Source organism: Talpa occidentalis, unplaced genomic scaffold (assembly GCF_014898055.3).
Source record: "Talpa occidentalis isolate TD23 unplaced genomic scaffold, MPIMG_talOcc4v2.1, whole genome shotgun sequence".
Classification (NCBI taxonomy): Eukaryota; Metazoa; Chordata; class Mammalia; order Eulipotyphla; family Talpidae; genus Talpa; species Talpa occidentalis.
Genome location: NW_026555331.1, coordinates 90,915,999 through 90,936,863, shown reverse-complemented (window position 1 = coordinate 90,936,863; position 20,865 = coordinate 90,915,999). Strand labels below are relative to the sequence as shown.

The window sequence follows — 20,865 nt, the reverse complement described above, 5'->3', positions numbered from 1 at the left end:
GGAGGTATGATATTTAATTATTTTCTTCATTCATATGCTGATACTTTTTACATTAACAAAGAAAGATCTCAAATAAACTAAATTTGTACCTCAGTAACTAGAAAAAGAACAAACTAAACCCAAAATTAGCAGGAGATAGGAAATAATAAAGATTGGGGCAGAAATATGAAATAGAGACTTGAAATATAGAAAAAAATCAGCAAACAAGTTCTATTTTGAAAAGGTAAGCAAAATTGAGAAACACATAGCCAAGCTTATTAAGTAAAAAAAGAGAGAGGCCTCAAGTAAAACTTGGTTTTAATTCTGTAAAAGCTTGATTTTCTTCAAAGAATTGCATGCTGTCTATATCTTCCATAGTGAAAGACTGTGGGGAGGTGAGTTGACATGAAATTTGTGCAGGCTTTGTTAGAATTGGGTTCTGTTCTCACTTTTGAGTTTTTATTAAGCATATTATACTAGGGCTCCCTGAAATTAATTGGAATACATATCCTATTCTTACTGAGGGAATAGGGGATTGGATCTGCCCCAACCTCTGTAGGTATATAGCCCTGGAGCCTTTGCTTACATAGGAACTTAGCTTCTTAGTTTCATTTTTCATTACCCAAACTTTACCTGTCGCTCTTTCCATATCTCCCCATCAGCACATCATTCAGTTGATTTTTTCCCCCCAAATTTGGAGATACAGACAACTCAGATTTCATGACTCACTATTCAGTTTCTGAGGAATAGGGCTGGGTGAGAAACTAAGTCCCTCACTATTAAATGCTTTCCACTTCACTCCAGATTCTCATTTTTTTCTCTTCTTGGTTGACATTTTTTAAAGCAAGATGGCATTGGATTGCTCAGATGCTGCTGCTGAATTTTTTCCTGGGTTTTGCATTTTTATCTCATTGTATTGGATGTTGGGAAAGAACATTCTGTGTGCAGTTTTATTCCACCATCTTAGCTTAGAAGTCCCCAATGTTTTCTTGAGCCATAAACTTTTTTCTATTCTTTGTGCAGATATGGACATTTCCAAATAGGAGATTAGGTAGCACACATTATCATGTGAACAAGTATTTAATTACATTAGATATGCAAATATTTTTGAGATTATACTTTTGTAAATAAGATGATCTTATTATAATGGAGGATTTGTGGTAAGCGCAATGTAAAAGAGCCTCAGAGGAAAAATTAGGAAAACTGAGTATGTGAAATGTTTATCACCAGAATTAGTTATATGCATAGAATCTAATAAATACCAAAGACTGTGTGCAAAATCATAACACAGTACCTTCTCTAATACAGTCTATTCTTTTAAATGTCTAGAGTACTTTTTATTTCTCGTAAAGAAAAATAAACTGAAGAAATGTTGTCTCAGACTGACACAATTCTTCATGTTTCAAATCTCTAACAATCAAAAGCATACTTGGCAGAGAACTAATTTCACACCTCAGGCATTAAAACCCAGAGTCTGTATTCATTGTTTATTTTACATAATGTAAAACAACATGAAGCATGATATATTATACAATGGATGAATGGGAATTTTAGAAAACAGGGAATCATTTTACATTTACACCTGGTAGATGACATTTTATATATTGGAAATTGTCCTGATATATCAAACATGATGGGTTTTTCAGTCAACTGAATTTTTTGTCACTAGCATATATTAAAGAATAAAAGATTTCTATTATTGTTTGATTATATTTTTCTGGAATATTATGGTTATTTAATGAGTTATGATATAAATGTTTATACATAATAAAAATAGAGGAAATATAGAAGTTAGCTATCTCCATAAAATTTAGGTTAATAATATTACAATGTTTATCAATAAATAGCCAGGTCAATTAAAAATAAACTTTCAGCAATATGATGATTCACTTACTAATGCAAAGGTTTTGAATTATCAGTGAATATATTACTAATTGCTGGAGCTAAATAGCTATATATCAGTATACTGTCTATGATTTAGAGTTATTTAAATTATTGATATTTTAGGCTTGGTTAATTGGTAAACTAAGTGCTTTAAGAAATAGTTTAGTAGTATGCCATTTTTAGGCTGCTGGGGACAAAACTCCCATGTTGTTACTATGGTAAAGCGTTAATCACATGGTATATCACAATACTTGTAGATCCCCTATCACAGTCATACTTATCAACTAATAGTGGGTGAGGTGTTGGTTCACCCCCAAAATTCTTAGATAGAGTTCATTGGAATTCACCATCTCTTAAAGTTGCTCTTCTGGTGGGCTGCTGTACTTTAATAGAGAAAATAAAATGGCTGGAGTCAGATCAGTGTTGAGTCTAATGGCTTCTGCTCAGTATCCAAATACTTATTGCACAGTCCTCCAAATAACAGGTTGCTATAAGGAAGTTATAATTGGAAGGAAGAGAAAGAAGGAATGCTCAATAGCCAAAGGGGTGTGCTGGGGACAGTTAATATGTGACAAAAGAACAAAGAGTTACATTGGAGAAAGGAAAATCTCTTCAATACACGGTGTTCGGAAAACTGGACAGACACATGTAGAGGATGAAAGTAACCACTATCTTAACCATACATAAGATAATTATGTATACATAATACATAATATATATACCACATATATTACGATATACATAAAAATATATACATAATACATAATGATATATAATATATGTATGTATTATGAAACACATATATTATATATCATTATGTATTATGTATATCATATTTTTATGTATATCATAATATATATGGTATATATATTATGTATTATGTATACATAATTATCTTATTACTATTTGTGACAACAGGGGTGGGCGTGGAGGGGATTAGGCTAAGCAAAATAAGTCAGAAGGAGAAAGATAAACACTGGATGGTGTCAATGTTTATGAGTATAGAGAAACAATACAAAGGACCAGATCACCAATAATAAACCAATAATAAATCCTAAAAATCTGACTGTAGAATTGAGGCACCAGAGGGGTAAGGGGCTGAGGAAAGCAAAGTGAGGAGGGGATACAGTGAACAATGGTGAAGGACTATATGTACCTTGGTGGTGGGTGTGGTAGCATACACATGGTCGTTGCGACCCTATACCTTTTTTTTTTTTTTTAATATTAAATTTTATTTTTATATTCCCCCATACAATTGCAAACGCCCCATTCTGACCCCAATCCTTCCCCTCCCGCCCCACACCCCCAAAAAGTGTCTCTGGTTCATAGTTTTTTTGATTTTGATTTTCACTTTTCTATATTCATTTTCCTGGTCCCTTATTTAAGTTTTCTAGATTCCTGCTATGAGTGAGACCATCCGGTATTTTTCTTTTTCTTTTTGGCTTATTTCGCTGAGCATGATCCCTCCAGCGCCATCCATGTTGCTGCAAATTGCATGTGTTTATCTTTTTTGAATGCTGAGTAATATTCCATGGTATATATGTACCACATCTTCTTGATCCAGTCATCTATTTTTGGGCATTTGGGTTGTTTCCAAAGCTTAGCTATTGTAAACAGTGCTGCTATAAACATAGGGGTGCAGGTGCTCTTTGGAATTGATGTTTCTGTGTCCTTTGGTAAATACCTAGGAGTGGAATTGCTGGATCATATGGAAGCTCTATGTTTAGTAGGTCCAGAAATCTCCACACAGCTCTCCATAGTGGTTGGACCAGTTTGCACTCCCACCAACAGTGCAGAAGAGTTCCTTTTTCTCCACATCCTCGCCAACATTTGTTGTTGCTAGTTTTTTTAATATGTGCCATTCTCACTGGTGTAAGATGGTATCTCATGGTAGTTTTGATTAGCATTTCCCTGATTACAAGTGATGTTGAACATTTTTTCATATGTCTGTTGGCCATTTGCATTTCCTTCAGAGAAGTTTCTTTTAGCTCTTCTGCCCATTTTTGACTGGATTATTTTCTTTGTTGTTGCTGAGTCTCATCAGCTCTTTGCAATTTTTGTGATCATCCTTTATCATTAGTGTTGGGTGCAAAAATGTTCTCCAAGTTGGGGGTTTCTCTTTGTTTTTGTTATTGTCTCTTTTGCTGTGCAGAAGCTCTTTAATTTGATGTAGTCCCAGCTGTTTATCTTTGCCTTCACTATCACTGCTTTGGGTGATGTGTCTGTAAAGATGTCTTTGATGTGCAAATCACGTAGTGTTTTGCCTATATTTCCTTCTGTATTTTATGGTTTCAGGTCTTAAGTCTAGTTCTTTAATCCATTTTGAGTTGATTTTGTGTATGGTGTGAGGTGGTAGTGGTCAAGCTTCATTCTTTTGCATGTAGCGACCCAGTTTTCCCAGCACCATTTATTGAACAAACTTTCTTTGCTCCAATGCATAGTCTTTGCTCCTTTGTCAAAGATTAGTTGACCATAAATCTATGGGTTTATTTCTGGATTTCTATTCGATACCATTGGTCTGTATGTCTGTTCTTGTTCCAATACCATGCAGTTTTGATGATTATGGCTTTGTAGTATAGTTTGAAGTCTGGGAGTGTGATGCCTCCATTCCCTTCTTTCTTTTCAGGAGAGCTTTGGCAATTCGGGTTTTTTGTGATTCCATATGAATTTCATCAATAATTGTTCTATTTCTTTGAATAATGACATTGAAATTTTGATTGGAATAGCATTGAATCTGTATATTGCTTTGGTAGGATTGCCATTTTATAATGTTTATTCTTCCAATCCATGAGCAGGGATGTCTTTCCATTTCTTTGTGTCTTCTTCTATTTCTTTTAACAGTGTTTATAGTTTTCTTTATAGGTCCTTTACCTCTTTGTTAGATTTATTCCCAATATTTTGATTTTTTTTGTTTCGATAATAAAAGGGGTGGTTTTTTTGATTTCTTCTTCTTCAGATTTATTGTTTGTGTATAGGAAGGCTACTGACTTTTGCGTGTTGATTTTGTATCCTGCCACTTTACTGAATTGATTGATGAGTTGAATTAGTTTTTCTGTGGAGATTTTGGGGTTCTCTATGTATTATATCATATCATCTGCAAATAGTGATAGTTTGACTTCTTCTTTCCTATTTGGATTCTTGGATGTCTTTCTCTTGTCTTATTGCTCTGGCTAGGACTTCCAGTATTATATTGAAGAGCAGTGGTGAGAGTGGACATCCTTGTCTTGTTCCAGATCTTAATGGAATTGCTTTCAGCTTTTCACCATTGAGAATGATACTGGCTGTTGGCTTGTCATAGATGGCCTTTATGATGTTGAGGTATGTTCCTTGTATCCCAAGAATTTCAAGGGCTTTTATCATGAATGGGTGTTGCACTTTGTCGAAAGCTTTCTCAGCATCTATTGATATTATCATATGGTTTTTATATTTCTTTTTGTTGATGTGTTGGATAACGTTGATTGATTTTCGGATGTTAAACCATCCTTGTGCCCCTGGAATGAATCCAACTTGGTCGTGTGAATTATCTTATGGATACATTGTTGGATTCTGATAGCTAAAATTTTATTGAGGATTTTGCATCAGTGTTCATTAGGGAGATTGGCCTATAGTTTTCCTTTTTGTGTTGTCCTTATTCGGTTTTGGTATTAGTGTAATATTGGCTTCATAGAACGTGTTTGGTATTGTCCCTTCCTTCTCAATTTTTTGGAAGAGTTTGTGAAGGATAGGCACTAATTCGTCTCTGAATGTTTGGTAGAATTCATTTGTAAATCCATCAGGTCCTGGCTTTTGTTTTTGGGGAGGTTTTTGATTACCATTTCAATTTCGCTGCTTGTAATTGGTCTGTTTAGGTGTTCTATTTCTTCTTTATCTAGCTTTGTGTGATTGTAGAGTTGTAGGAATTGTCCATCTCCTCTAGATTGTTGAACTTGTTTCCATATAACTGTTCATAGTAGTTACTGATTATTCTTTTGATTTCTGCTGTGTCCGTTGTGATTTCTCCTCTTTCATTGATGATCCTGTTTATTTGTGCTTTCTCCCTTTTTTTCCTTTGTGAGCCTGGCTAGGGGTTTGTCTATTTTATTTATTTTTTCAAAGAACCAGCTCTTGGTTCATTGATCTTTGGATTGTTTTTTTAGTTTCAATTTCATTTATTTCTGCTTTGGTTTTTATTATTTTTTTTTCTACTGGTTCTGGGTTTTTTTGTTGTTCTTTTCTAGATCTTTGAGCTTCGAGATTAGGTTGTTTCTTTGAGTTCTTTCTTGTTTTTTGATGTGAGCTTCTATTGCTATATATTTCCTCTTATTACTGCTTTTGCTGCATCCCATACATTTAGGATATTGGTGTCTCCTTGTCATTCAATTCAAAGAATTTTTAATTTCTTCTTTGATCTCCTCGTTGTCCAGTAGTCTTCCAGTAGTGTGGTTTTTAATCTCCATGAGGTAGGATTCCTTGCCTTCTTTTTATGATTTATTTCTAGTTTGATGCCTTCGTGGTCAGAAAAGATGGTTGGTATGATTTCAATCTTGGTGTATCTGTTGATGTTTGTCTTGTGCCCCAGTATGTGATCGATCCTGGAGAATGATCCATGTGCGCTTGAGAAAAATGTGTACTCCGTTTTTTTGGGTTTAGTGTTCTATAGATGTCTGTTAAGCCCAAATGCTCTAGGTCCTTATTTAGAGCTTTAGTTTCTTTACTTATTTTTTGTCTTGTTGATCTATCCATTGTTGATAGTGGTGTGTTGAAGTCTCCCACTACGTATGTGTTTTCTCTGATGTCTGTTTTCAGAGAGGACAACAGTTGTCTGATATATTTGGTGCTCTTTCGTTTGGTGAGTATTGTTAATGAGTGTTATTTCTTCTTGAAGTATTGTCCCCTTAATCACAATGTAGTGACCATTGGGTCTCTTTTTATTTTTTTGAGTTGAAGTCTGTTTTATCTGATATAAGTATAAGCTGTTCCTGCTTTCTTTTTGGCCCATTTGCTTGTAGGATTGTATTCCATCCTTGACTTTGAGCCTATTTTTATCTTTTGTAGCTAAATGTGTTTCCTGGAGACAGCAAAAGGTTGGTTTTGTTTCTTAATCCAGGCTGCAACTCGGTGTCTTTTTATTGAAGAGTTTAGTCCATTTACATTTAGAGTTAATATTGATATGTTAGCATCTGTATTTGCCATTATGTTTGTCTTTCCTTTGATTTTATTTATTCTTTAATAATTTTTTTTTTTTTTTGGTCTTCTTTCGTTGTTATTCGTCCTCTGAGTTCTGGCTTTAGGATTCCTTGTAGTATTTTTTTGGAGTGGGGGTATTCGTAATGAAATTTCCGGAGTTTCTCTTTGTCTGGGAAGGTCCATATTCATTCTTCATGGAGGAAAGAGAGCTTTGCGGGATAGAGTATTCTTGGTTGGCATCTGTTTTCTTGGAGTCTGTTGACTATGTCCCTCCACTCTTCCTTGCCCGTAGTGTTTCTTCAGAGAAGTCTGATGTCAGCCTGATTGGTTTTCTTTGAATGTTATCTGTTTCTTCCCTCTTGTCAGCTTCATTATTTTTTCCTTGTCCTGGATTCTTGGGAGTTTTACTATTATGTGTCTTGCTGTGTTTTTCCTTTCGTCGTGGAAGTTTGGTGTTCTTCTTGCTTCTTGTATATCAATTTTCAGCTCCTTCTTCGCATTGGGAAGTTCTCTTCAATTATCTCCTGGAAATATTTTCTCTGTTCCTACATCTCCTCTCCTTCTGAATTCCTATAACTCTTATATTTCCTTTCCTCATGGAGTCAGATCGTTCCCGAAGTCTTTCTTCATTCTTTTTCCTTCGTACTTCTCTTTCCTTTTCTGTTTTGGTTCTTTTTATTTCTGTGTCTTCAAGAGAACTTATTCGTTCTTCCATTTCATCTATTCTGCTTTCCTTGCTTTTCCCGGAGTTCTTTAGTTCCTCCATTAATTCTTTGATCTCTGCATTTCTTTTACTTCCCTCTTTAGGGACTCAATTTCATTCTTCTGACCATTGTTTTCCCTCTTTAGGGACTCAATTTCCTTCTTCTGATCTATCACTTTTTTAATCATGGCAATTTTAAATTCTCTTTCTGGAAGGCTCAGAAGTTCTTCCAAGTTGCTGTCGTTGCAATCTGGGGAGTGGTTTTCTTTTTGTGGTGTGCTTCTTTCCTGAGGAGTTGTTAGGTTGGTGTGGTTCTTCTACTCCCTACTGTCTGTTTCTAATTTGTCGTATGCGTTGGACACTGTGTTGCTCAGACTGACTGACACCTTGGGTGAACTTCTCCGCTCCCCTCTGGCTCTTCCAGGAGCCATCTCTGTCTTCTGGGGGAGCTTTCTGCTGGTTTTAGGCAGTTTTTACTGAAGAAATGTCCCTGTTCTCAAATAGCGAAGTGGGATGCAGTCCCTGCGCCTCCGGTTTCAGGCACACTCTTCTGCGCACCCGGTCTGCCCCGGACGTGGGTGCCTGCTCCCTCTGTGGGCTCAGACTGCTGGTCGGAAGGGGCCTGGCGTGGAATAACTTCCTGGCTGGCCACTGGGTCCTCCAGAAGACTTCTGCCCTTTTCAAGCAGTCTTAAGAAATTTCTGTTTTATGGGGTGTTAGTGACTTTTTTTCCTGGTCTCTAGGTGGCGCCAGAGATCTCTCCTATTGTCCTTGGGGGGCTGTTTTTCGCCTCCCCCCACCCCGTGGGACAGGGAACAGAGCGGGAATGGTAGGGTACACCTCAACAGCTTTGGGTTGCTGTTCTGCCTTGGTGCCCCACCGGTGGGGAACCCACGCCCCGAATTTTCGTGCCCCGGGTCTCAGTTCAAAGCCCTCAGTTCCAGGACGCGGGCTATAGCCCAGTTCAGTGGCGCGGGAATGGCGCCTTTTGCACTGCTCCCGTGCCTGGGTGCCTGGTTCCTGCTCACTCAGGGAGGGACCTTCACCTCAGTGAGGACCTCCGCGCGTCTCCCCACAAGCCTAGGTTGCAGGCGCGGGGACCTGGGCCGCTGCGATCCCGGTCCGCGTTTTCTTTTCAAGCTCGCCAAGCGCGCCACTTTCCCGCGCAGGCTTACCGGCAGCCCGGGCCGTGTGCGTGTCTCCCGGGGTCTTTGTTCTTCTCTAATGGCGCCTGGAGCCGTTCGCTCACCGCCGCGGCGAATCCTGCAGGGTTCGCCTCAGCTCCCGTTCACGGGGTGTGGTGGCTGCAATAGTTCCTTTCCACTCACAGTCCCGCTTGCTGCGTCGTTGTTCTTGTGGTCGTTTTGGTTTGTTGTTTTCCTCCTCTCTGCGGTTCGGAGAGTGCCGCCTATGTGGGCGGGGGAGGGGAGCCGCGACCCTATACCTTTAAATCATATCTAGTGTAAGTAAAAATGAAAGTAGAATCATACTGTTAAAATAAAAATAATATGAAATCTGACTGATCTGTATCAGTATTTTTGTTTTGCATTTGTATTTTTGAAGTTCTTACCATTTTATTTCCTTCCTTACCGAAGTATGATTTACATATATCGTGTTTTCTGATGTTATGGCCCATGATGCAGATATTGTTTCAATGGTATTTTGTAAAACATTATTTATTTATTTATTTATTTATTTATTTAAAAGATTTATTTATTTATTTATACAAGCACTGGGTACAGTCAGAAGCGCAGGAGGGTGAGAGAATTCACCAGAGCGAGAGCGGGGAACAGAACAGGCAGACTGATAAAGAAATACATTGCTGAGGGGAGCAGCGGGTGGCAGGAGGGGTCTGCGTGCCATGTGGGACCCTCACTGGTGGTCAGGGATCGAACCAGTGCTGCAGAGGCTGTGGGCAGCTTCACAACCCAGTGCTCAACTGCTGCGCCATCAGGGGAGGGCCATGTAAAAATATATTTAAATATTTGAAATGGGTTTTAATCATTTAACTCATCCTCTCTTGTTAAAATCAAAATTCAAAATTGATATATATATATATATATATATATATATATATACACACACACACATACAGACATAAAATGTAAATTGAACAAAAGTCTATTCCTTTAGGAAATATTTCTTTTAAATTTCTACAGTTATCAGACGGAGGATGCAAATAATAGTTTGAAAAGTAAAGCTTTCTTCACAAGACTAATTATTACTCTAGTTTAAAGATTTTTCCAATAATAGGATATGGAATAGGATATGAGAGCAATGAAATTTCTATCGTTATCTTAGTCCTGGCACCTCCATCTACACATTTGAAACTAAAGTGAGGATGCAGAATATGAAATGCTTTCTCTGAATAAAAACTGTAGCTTGTTATCAAAGAGAGTGCAGTTCCTGCAAAAAATAGAGCTCTCCAAAGTTACCAATTTTTATCCAGTTGTAAAAAGATGATTTTTTTTGACGATAAAGGAGTCAGACAAAATTATTCAGAAATAACTCATAACCAACCATCTCTTTACTATTTTTCTGGCCAAGCTGAGTAACAAAGAACTTTTATTCTGTGACTAGGAATGTTTATATGCTTTGTTTTTAAAAACAATATTAATTTCCTCCCAATTTTATATAATTAAACTTTATTTACTTTATTGTAGTGGATTTTGTTAATTTTGAATTTTACATTTTTAGTGATATTTTGTAAAAAATGCATTTAAATACTTGAAATGGGTTAAATTATTACACTCATTTAAAATGAACTATGAACATGCTCCATAAAATACCAATACTGATACTAGTAGTTTAATGTTATATAAAAGAAACAGAAAAATTTGGTGCTGGTATTGTGTCGGAGAAACATCTCTTCAACTTAATTTTATGATGAAGATGTTTCCTCACACAGGTAGTGCCAGAGGTGTGCTGGAGTCAGCATTTTTTTACTTCAAAAAGCAAATCGTTAAACTTTCAAGTCATTAAATATAGTCATTATTAAAAATCATTATGCAAACTTTAATTAAATACTTAATATTTTAAAATGTAATAAATACTCAAAATTTATTACTTCCTAATTATTTTATTACAATTTATTATTATCTATGCTGTTATGATTATCAAAGTCTATTGTAGCTTTATGCTGTGAATAGTATATAGTAATATGAGATTGAGATTATGTATCATTCCCAACTCTGTTAGTGATGTCTTTTTGTAGTTTGTTATTGACCATGGTGGAGTATTTTTCTACAAAGGTTTGCAAATACTACAAAGCAGGGATTAATTTGTTGTTTTGCTAATTATCTAGAATTAAGATAGTAATCGAAAAAAATTGATAATGTAGATGACACTTAAAGTTGTCCTGTTTGTAATCATTAAGTTGTGACTAGCCCCGTAAAATTCCCACCACCCTTGCTTTGATCCTACTCCCTGAAATTACATACATTGTACAAAAATGAAAAATCATGTAAAAATATGTAAAATATTGGGGCATTTGGGTTGTTTCCATAGCTTACCTATTGTAAACAGTGCTGCTATAAACATAGGGGTGCAGATGCCCTTTTGAATTAATTTTTGTGTCCTTTGGGTAAATACCTAGGAGTGGAATTGCTGGATCATATGGAAACTCCTTCTTTATCAGGTTGAGAATCTCCACACAGCTCTCCATTGTGGTTGGACCATATACACAATGGAATATTACTCAGCAATCAAAAAAGATAAACTCATGCAATTTTCAGCAACATGGATGGAGCTGGAAGGGATCATGCTCAGTGAAATAGGCCAGAAAGAAAAAGAAAAATACCAGATGGTCTCACTCATAGCAGGAATTTAGAAAACGTAAATAAGGGACCAGGAAAAAGACTAATTATAATAAAGTAAAAATCAAAATCAACAAGCAACTATAAACCAGAGATACACTACAGGGGGTGGGGGAGGAGTAGGGAGTAGGATCAAAACAAGGGTGGAAATTGTATGGGGACTATACCCAAGATGAAAATGCATACATTGTGCAAAAATGAATGGTGATGTAAAAATATATAAAATTAAAAAATATATATAAAATAAAATAATTAAAAATTGTGACTAGTGCAAAAATAGGAAATACTCTTACAATATGCAATTATTATGGAATTTCTTAACATTATTGAATTATTGAAGTTCTGACATAAACCTTTGTTATTTTATTTCACTTGTCAATGTAAAAGGAAATGTCAACCAACATTCATGTGGAAACTAAGCTAGTTTGTCAACTGCAATTATAGGTTGATATGGATGCAATACTTCAGCAGATATAATCAAAAGATTCTATGAGAATCAATTTCCTGTACCCACCCCACCAACAGTCTGGGTAATCACCAGATCTTTAAAAAAAATCTTTATATTGATTTATACTGTTATTTTGCTCCTTTTCCCACTTCCTATGTTCCCTGATAGAAGATGCCTTAAAGTCATATTAAACTTTTGGGCCTTAGAGGCCCTGCTTCATGCCAACCATTTTTTGGCTGGACATTTACTGATGGGTAACTTGGGGTGTTTTACTTGGAAACTAATATCCTTTCTTTCTCTCTTTCTTTGCACACTTAACCTATTAAAGTTCTTTTATATTAAAAAAAATTTTGACAGCTTTAGTGGAGTGCAATATATACAAAAACCTGCATATATTTAATATATACAATTTTATGCATATATTTAATATATACAATTTTGAACATATGCATGTACCTGTAAAACCATCATAAAATCAAGGAAATAAACATTATTTGTCACCTCCAAGTTTTCACTTGCCCCTTTGTGACAAGATACTTAACTTTAGAACTATTTTCGCTTTTTAAATTTTTAAAAAATTATTATTTATGCATATAAGAACTGGGGTGTAGGGCCTCCCCTGGTGGCTCAGTGGTTGAGCGCTGGGCTGAGAAGCTGCCTGCAGCCTCTGCAGGCCGGTTCGATCTCCGGCCCCCGGCAAGGGTCCCACATGGCGTGACAGACCTCTCCTGCTGTGCCCACTGCTCCCCTCAGTAGTGTATTTCGTCAGTCTGCCTGATCCGCTCCCCGCTCTGGCTCTGGTGAATTCTCTCAGCCTCCCATGCTTCTGACTGTGCCCAGTGCTTGTATAAATAAATAAATAAATAAATCTTAAAAAAAAAAAAAAAGAACTGGGGTGTAGGCCAGAGGTGTGGAGGGTTGAGAGGATTCACCAGAGACAGAGTGGGGAGCAGAACAGGAAGATCTACTGAAATACACTGCTGAGGGGAGCAACAGGTGAGAGAGGAGAGGTTTGTTGCACCATATGGGTTAGCTCCTTGGCAGGGGATTGAACTCATGCCAAAGTGGCTAGTAATAGTTTGATAGCACTGAGACTTTAACCCCTGTGCCACCAGGGAGGCCCTTGAGAACTATTTTCTAAAATTATAGTGAACAATATCTTAATTATAGGCACTGTGTTGGACAGCACTGGACAAATATTTTATAAATTCACTTATGTGCGGTATCTAAAATAGTCAAACTCAGAGAAACAGTGTTGAATGGTGGCTACCAGGGGCTGGAGAGTGGAGGAAACGGGGCTGTTCTGAGAAAAGTGACAGAAGGTTCAATTTTTGTTCTAGTTTTGGACATTCTATATATGAAGTGTCTTTGAAATCTCACAGTGGAGATGTTGATTGATATTTAGATATACCATGTTAATGCCTTTTATTTTAGTAATCATTTAGTATTTCTTTTGAGACTATGAAGTCTTTGAGGTTAGGAAAAAATGTGTCACTCATAGCTATTTTCAGGCAGCAGCTGCTGACTCCAATTAAGCAGCAAGTAGTTTATTGAAAAGTATTGGGGAAATATACTAGTTTTATGGAAGACTAGACAATGAGGCTTGGGAAAACATTTCTAGGAACAAAGCTCCAAATCCCACATTAGAACTGTTGTGATGAGGAAACCATGGATTACAATGCAGAACACCAGCTGCTACACCTGAACTGCTGCTTCTTGTGTCAATACCTCAACTTCACCACAGTTGGTACACAAGTCATTCTTGTGCCTTAACTTTGTATTCTCCTTTACCCTACTATGTCTATTGACAGTGTGGATGAGTCAGTCAAAAATGATTGTCTTTAATTGTAAAGTGCTAGGCCACAATATTATTCTTCTGCTTGCAAGAATGACTGGCAATGTGTCTAATATTTTCCATTCTTGTGGGGGTGGAAGCTTTTAGCCTTCCATCAAGATAATAAAATGGAGCCACTGCATACAAACTAGAAAGCAGTTCAGATTGGGTTAGATGCCTAACCCAAATGACAGATTCCCACTTACATATTTTATTCATCTATATATAATTAGTACTTTATATAACAGTACCACATATGGAATAATAACTTTTTTAAAAAAAGATTTTATTTACTTCTGTGTAGAAGAAGTGGGTGTAGGCCAGAGGTGCTGGGGGATGAGAGGATTCACCAGAGACAATATGGAGCAGAGCAGGTGGAATTACTGAAATACACTGCTAAGGGGAGCAGGAGCGAAACAGGAGAGGTCTGCTGCACCATGTGGGTTAGCTCCCTGGTTGGGGATGGATCTCAGATTCTAGTGTCAATAGCACTGAGACTGTGCCACCAGGGAGGCCCAAGGAATAATAAATATTTTTAATTGAATTTTGAAATTTCTTTGACAATGAATTAGAATAATTCAGATAAAAATTTTCTTTCTTATTTTGATCAAAGTTTTCTATAACTAGCTTATTTGTATCATTTTAATTTGCATTTGTAAACTAGCCCCACTAACCATTATAATTTGTTTTCTAGAAAAGTATATTTTTTTTCCCAAAACAACAGGGGTCTTACATTTTCTTTATTTGAGGTATGTAGGGCACATTTTACTTCCCAAAATGTTTTAGACATTTTATTTAAGGAAAACCTTTTTTTTTTTCTATTTCTCTTTTCCTACCTGTGCCTTATAATGCTAAACAAATAAATAATACCTGACATTTCCTATTGTTCCATGGCATGTTTTTGCCCTAGAACTTATTTCACATTCCATCAGTCCCATTCAGATTGATGGAGTGCAGTCATTTAGCACTTCTCTTGCCTTCTTCCTTTTTATGTTTTAGGTATTCTAAGTTTTATTTTTTCCTTCAAAAATTTAAAAAAAAAACTTGAAAAATATCCTTCATTATCATGATAAACTATAATAGATGAGTACAAGATTTAAGTTGAAACTTGTTTAATGGTGGTGATGATAAAGTAGAAAATGATTTCTTATTAAATTGAGAAGAGTTCTCTTATTAGATCTTTCTCTTTAAAATTAGACAATTTTACTTGCATGATATCATTTTGTCTCTCATGTTTTTTTTCCCCTGTTAATATTGCAATATTCCTTGATACTATCATCTTGATGCTTTGCCTATGATAACAAAACTGTTGTTTGAAGAAGTGTGCCATGTTTCAGTACTAATAACCTGTCTATTTAATCTGAACTTGTGTGATAGTTTATACTTTTGCTGGAACCATGTGTATTAGGACATTTCTCCCTGTTTGATTTTAGGTCAGTGTTGCCTAAAAAAGCACTTACTGTGAGATTTGGAAACAGAGGTAAAGAAGTGACCATTATTTTAAGAAGGTGGATGTGGTTAGATGCATTAATCAACAGATGCACATATGTCATCAGGTTCAACAAGTCCTTGCTCTATGTTTAGTTTTTCTTGTTGTGTGCTGACCCTGATGGCCCATAATGGCTCCTGGTCCACTCCCAAAATCTTTGCAACAGACTCACAGAAGTGGTAGCTGCACAGAAGCACACTTCCCCACCTCTCTTCTTGAACTTCCTTTTCACTGTGCCATTGCAGTGTTTCCATGTGCTTGATTTCTCAGATTAGCTAGCTGGTCACTCTCTGCTCCTCCAACTTCTTCTTGGATTCTACTTGCTTACCTCTTTCCCTGATTGTGTAAGATCCAACACCCAGGTGGGTCTTTATTCTGGTCGACCTTGACAGATTTAATTTTTCATGCTGAATCTTGTTCTTTTATCTGTTTTTTTTTAAAATCAATTTTTTGTTATGCATTAGTGATTAGTTTTTGAATATGTAAGACATCTAGGTATAAACAAATCTGATTTCCATTACTGGCATGCAACCTAAATTTTAAAAAATTTTCTTGAGTTTTTTAGTGCTCTCATTCTAGTGCATTCTGAGTACAACTAAAATTATAATCATTCCTTAACTACTATTTTAGAAATTGATTATGCTGAAAACCTTGTGCAAGGTCATGTGAAGATGTAGTATTAGAGTAGGTAGTAATCATATTATCTAAAATGTATTAAATGCATTTTACAGTACATATTTGTTGGAGGTGTAGCTAGATCAGTTAATTTGAATCTTCAACAAATATAACCAATATGTCTGAATATGGATTGATTAAATAATCTACTTTATACTTTCTACATTGCTTTTTTTTTTTTTTTAGGTATGGCTTTGCTTTATAATTACTCTTAATGGAGATGTAAGTATGTGTTTTCTATTTGAGAGTGCAGAAATACAGATAATCTATCAATTAAAATTTATATTTTTTAAATTGTGGAAAGTTTAAGCTAACATTTGAAACTCTAATGCAGATTTTAATTATGTATTTAATAAACTGGATTTTTAACCTTAATTCTTAAAATAAATCTTTGTTAAGTTTAATATTTTTTTTTTATCATCATCAGTTTAAGGGATTAGAAAACGGAGGCACAGAGGAGTAAGTACTTTGTATAAGATCACAGAGAGAATAAATGAATGGCAGAAGTAGGTTCTCAGTCAGAGCTCTTGAAGTCAAATGCTCATACTTGTAACAGATACACAATACAGCCTCCTAGTACCCATTCAGCACAATATGGTTAAGAAGATGGTAGCCTTTGAAGTTGGGAAATCATGGGATAAAATATCAGTGTGACAGCTTAAATGACTGAACTTGATTAGGGCACTTGAACTCACCTACAATTTAATGAATTTGAAAAAAATGAAATAGCTATATATCCCAGAGTATTTGTAAGAATGTCAATAAATTGTAAAGCATACTATAGTTAGTAGTCCTCAGTTTATATGTGAACTTACTATATACTCTCATTAGTAATAGAAGAGACACAAAAATATCTATGTTGTCATTGGGGAGTCTAGATGAAAGAGATATTGTTTAATTTAGAAATAAAGAACTTCAAGGAATCAAAAATAAGGAAAATATATATGAACAATCATGTGAAATAATTTGAGTGAACATTGAGAACATTTTAAGCATCAGGCATGAAAAAAAGTTAATTAACTTTGTTATGTATTCTTAGTGGAATATTATGAAGCTATTGAAATGATTATGAAGAGTTTATAATAATATGTGAAAATCTTTAAATATTAGTGGAAAAGTAAGATATAGAAAACTGCATATAAAAATACATTAAAAACTATAAGGAAGTGGTTTAAAACAAATAGTTGCGGGTCCACAAGTAAATATTTTATTCCTTTTTTTCCTGTGTTTTCTAAATTTTCTGATACCTTTAAAATAAAGTATAAGCATCATTTGAGAAGTTGTTAACTGCTGCTGGTACTCCGTTGTTTATTCATGGGTGTGACTCCACAATAAAATGATAGAGAAACTAATAAATCTCTATTTATTTCATTAGTAAATCTATAGTAGTATGTAAACAAACTTCTTCTTTGAATGTCTTAAAAATATTTTCTTCATTTTTCTTTTTCTTTTTTCCTACAGTTATTGCTAGGTGTAATGGTGTTGGCACAAGTACAGCATTTCATTTTCTGCAGAAGAGTGCATACAATATTTATATATTATATATCATTACTTAAAATCAGTTTATGATAAAAGGAGTCCCAACTCTTCCACAGGGCTCCTTCTTTCTGTTTAAAGAGGCATCTTTTCATTGGAGTGTAGTAATGGCCTTAGTACTTCAGCAAATAGCTATAAAACATGAAATCGCCCTCCTTTCTTGTATTAATCCATCAGGAAGCTTTCAGGGATTCTTCTTGTCTAAAATATTCATAGGCAGCAAAATGTCCTGAATGCCCTACAGACTTTGTGCAGAGCCAGGCAGATGATTGATAGTGAAGTTCTGTTCTGAGTCACTCACAGTATGTAATTCTATTTGTCTTGCCAAATATGGGAGAGCAGGCAACTCATAAAAGGTAAAGGTAACAGACACAGTATTATCTTACGTTTAAAAAGGATCCTGGTGTCTCCACTTCACTGTACTCCACTGAATATAGCAAATTTTTATAAAATAAAATAAAAAGCAGGCAAGCCATTCTTGGTAAAGAGGTATAAGTTTTATTAAGCAGAAGTCATCTATTACATTATGCATTTCTCATTGTTATAGTTTGCCTGCATGGGTGTTTCTTAAGTAAATGGTTTGCAAATGTCTCAGTAAAGAAAAACCAGTCAAGGATGCCTAATACAAACAAGGTTAGATATTTAGTATGTCTCTTAATGAATAAAATTCAGCTTTTATCTACCATTATTTTTGACATTACTTTTTTTAAGATATTAAGTTTTCCATTAAAATTAATGTTAAAAGTAATATTCTGTACCAGTTAAAACTCTTATGAAGTCAAGTAATATAATAGATGAGTAGTAGATGATATTGTGGTTACACTTTGTGTGTTGTTAGCACTTTGAACCACTCTTATTTCCTGAGGGTATAAATCTATCATTTGTACTTGTACCCAAGTCTCTGGATTTTTTTTAAAAAAAATATTTATTTATGCATACAAGAGCTGGGGTATAGGTCAGAGGTGTAGGGGGTGAGAGGATTCACCAGAGACAAAGTAGGAAGAAGAACAGGCAGATTGACCAACATACCCTGCTGAGGGGAGCAGCGGGTGAGTCAGGAGAGGTCTTCTGCGCCCTGTGGGTTGCTCCCTGGCTGACTGGGGATCAAACTTGTGCTGCAGAGGCTGTGGACAGCTTCATAAGTTGCGTCTTAACCCCTTGCGCCACCAGGGAGGCCCCAAGTCTCTGGATTTTGACAGAGTCAGAACCTCAGAATAAGGTCACTTTTGGCTTATATTTTCAGTGTATAAACTCATTGTCCATGTCAGGTATCAAGTTGCACTATATTTAAATTTATGTGCAATGTACAAAAAAGAATGAATTGCAATATTTGTATTTTTTGTGTTTTGCAGTGACAGGATCCCGGAAATATAGAAATAAAGTGTTACTCTGAAAAATTATTGATGTATGAAACCATTGAAACCAACGGGGACCTTCTACTGTGAGGAAGAGGTATTTAAGTTAAAAGCGTTGCTTATAAACGTGTAATTTGGTAGATAATAATCAGTTAAAAAACAGGAGTCTTATTTCAGTGTTATTCAGCTTTTAATCAGATGCATCATTTGCATATTGTAGATAATCAACAAATGTTGCATTAAGCCAAAAAACCCAGAAGGGTCTTAGATTATAGGCAATAATAATTTAGGCAGAAATTGCCAACTGGTGACTTTTTACAGGAGACTCACTAGACCTTGAAATTTGGGTATCACTGGACTAGTTTTCTTTACATTTCTCTTTGAGCTCTTTTCCTATCATATTTCATGCTTTAGAATTTTCCTTGTCTTTATTCTTGGCATACAAAATATGGTTACCTTCCAATCTTTGAGACAGACAATAAATTTGCCCACAGGCAATGAAAAAAATTTGCTGACACAGATTACCAAAGATGTATATGCATGTCTAACCTATCCTGAAAGTATCTTGCAGATTGTGATTTGATGAAAATTTTTACAACCATTCCACGCATTGGTGGAAAGTTTCTTTTCAAGTTGTATGAAAACTAAGTGAATTGCAATTCTCTAAGTTAATTGGTTTGTTTTTTAAAAAACAAACAAACAAAAGCATGTAGAAGAGCAAGGTTATGTTAGGCTGCTTTAAAAACTTTCAACTTTTATTTCTAATTTTAAATTACTTAGAAAATGTGACTATTGCATACATTTATGAATTATAAAGAATAGTATGCCTTTCCAAAGTTTTTGCCATTCTTTCCATCAGTTTTATGATTAAGTTGATGGTATATGTATTATGGACATACTTTCAGCTTCCTTTGTTGTATATGTTTATATGTTCAGATTTTCCTTTAGCCTGTCCTAGTAATTAGTCCCTTTATCTTATGGTTATCTAAGAGAATTATTTTAAAAGCAACAGGACAGGAAATTTGAGAAGCTTGTTCATTTATTTGCTCACAAATGTTTATTGAATTTCTACTCTTTATCAGATCTCAGCTGAGCAGGGGGACTAAAAAATATGAGAGAGTAGTCCCTCCACTTGAATTTACATTTTAGTGGAAAAAGCAGAAATAGCTACACACTGTGGTAAATATCTTAATGGAAAGAAAGAGCAGATTGTGATAGATATTAATGTGCAAGGTAGGTGTGGAGTTGTGCCTGTGTGCACCACTTTAGACAAGTGGTTGTGGAAAAAATCTCTGGGGTGGTGACTTTGAGCTCATCCCTAATGGATGTGATAGAGCCAGTCATCTATGTAAAAGGTCAAATGAATAACATTTTCAGAAAAAATAAATGCAAGAGCTTGAGGTGGAGCAGAACTTACCTTAAAAGAACAAAAACGCCAGAGTGGTTAAAGTACAGTGAGGAAGGGGGCAAATAGTATGAGTTGAGGTTGAATAGATAGTGGCCAGATTATGGAGGACTTTGTGGGTTATGTTCGAGTTTCCCTGTGTTCTGAGAGCAGTGTAATGTCACTGAAAGGTTTTGAGCATGAGAAGGACACAGTCACATTTAAATTCTATAAAAATAAACCTTTAAGTAGAGGGATTATATTTCAGGGAAATTTGAGGAATATAATAGAAAGACTATAAAGCAGGAAGCTATTGCACTAATCCAGGAAAGAGATGACAATGACTGAGACTGAAGTGATGTCTGTGGAGCTGGAGAATAGTGGACTGAGTCAGAATTTTTTGGAAGTAAAATTGACACGTCTCAATAGCAGATTTTGGAGCATGAGTGGAATAGTGATTATAAAAGACAGAGTAAAATTGTGCGATGTTGAAATATGCACTAATTTGTCTCAATTTCATTTTAAAGTATGAAGTAATACTGCGGAGTTTCCCTCTAAATCTTTAATCTTCTACTCTTAACTAATTATTTGGTTCAC

General features: G+C 35.5%; 1 protein-coding gene across 3 annotated transcripts in view; it reads left to right on the top strand.

Moving 5' to 3' along the window:
* The window catches only part of NDUFA4 (NDUFA4 mitochondrial complex associated), a 74,359-nt gene that overhangs the window by 35,855 nt on the left and 17,639 nt on the right, over positions 1-20,865 (top strand). Inside the window, exons 5-6 of one of the 3 annotated variants that reach the window (XM_054692392.1) lie at positions 16,180-16,215; positions 18,882-18,899. The exons of 1 other annotated variant lie outside the window; for it this stretch is intronic. In XM_054692392.1, the coding sequence (XP_054548367.1) occupies positions 16,180-16,215; positions 18,882-18,884 (39 nt within the window). In that variant the 3' untranslated portion in view covers positions 18,885-18,899. Of the gene's footprint in view, positions 1-16,179; positions 16,216-18,881; positions 18,900-20,865 lie in introns of those variants that run through there. One more of the 3 variants, XM_054692394.1, reaches the window with a different exon arrangement.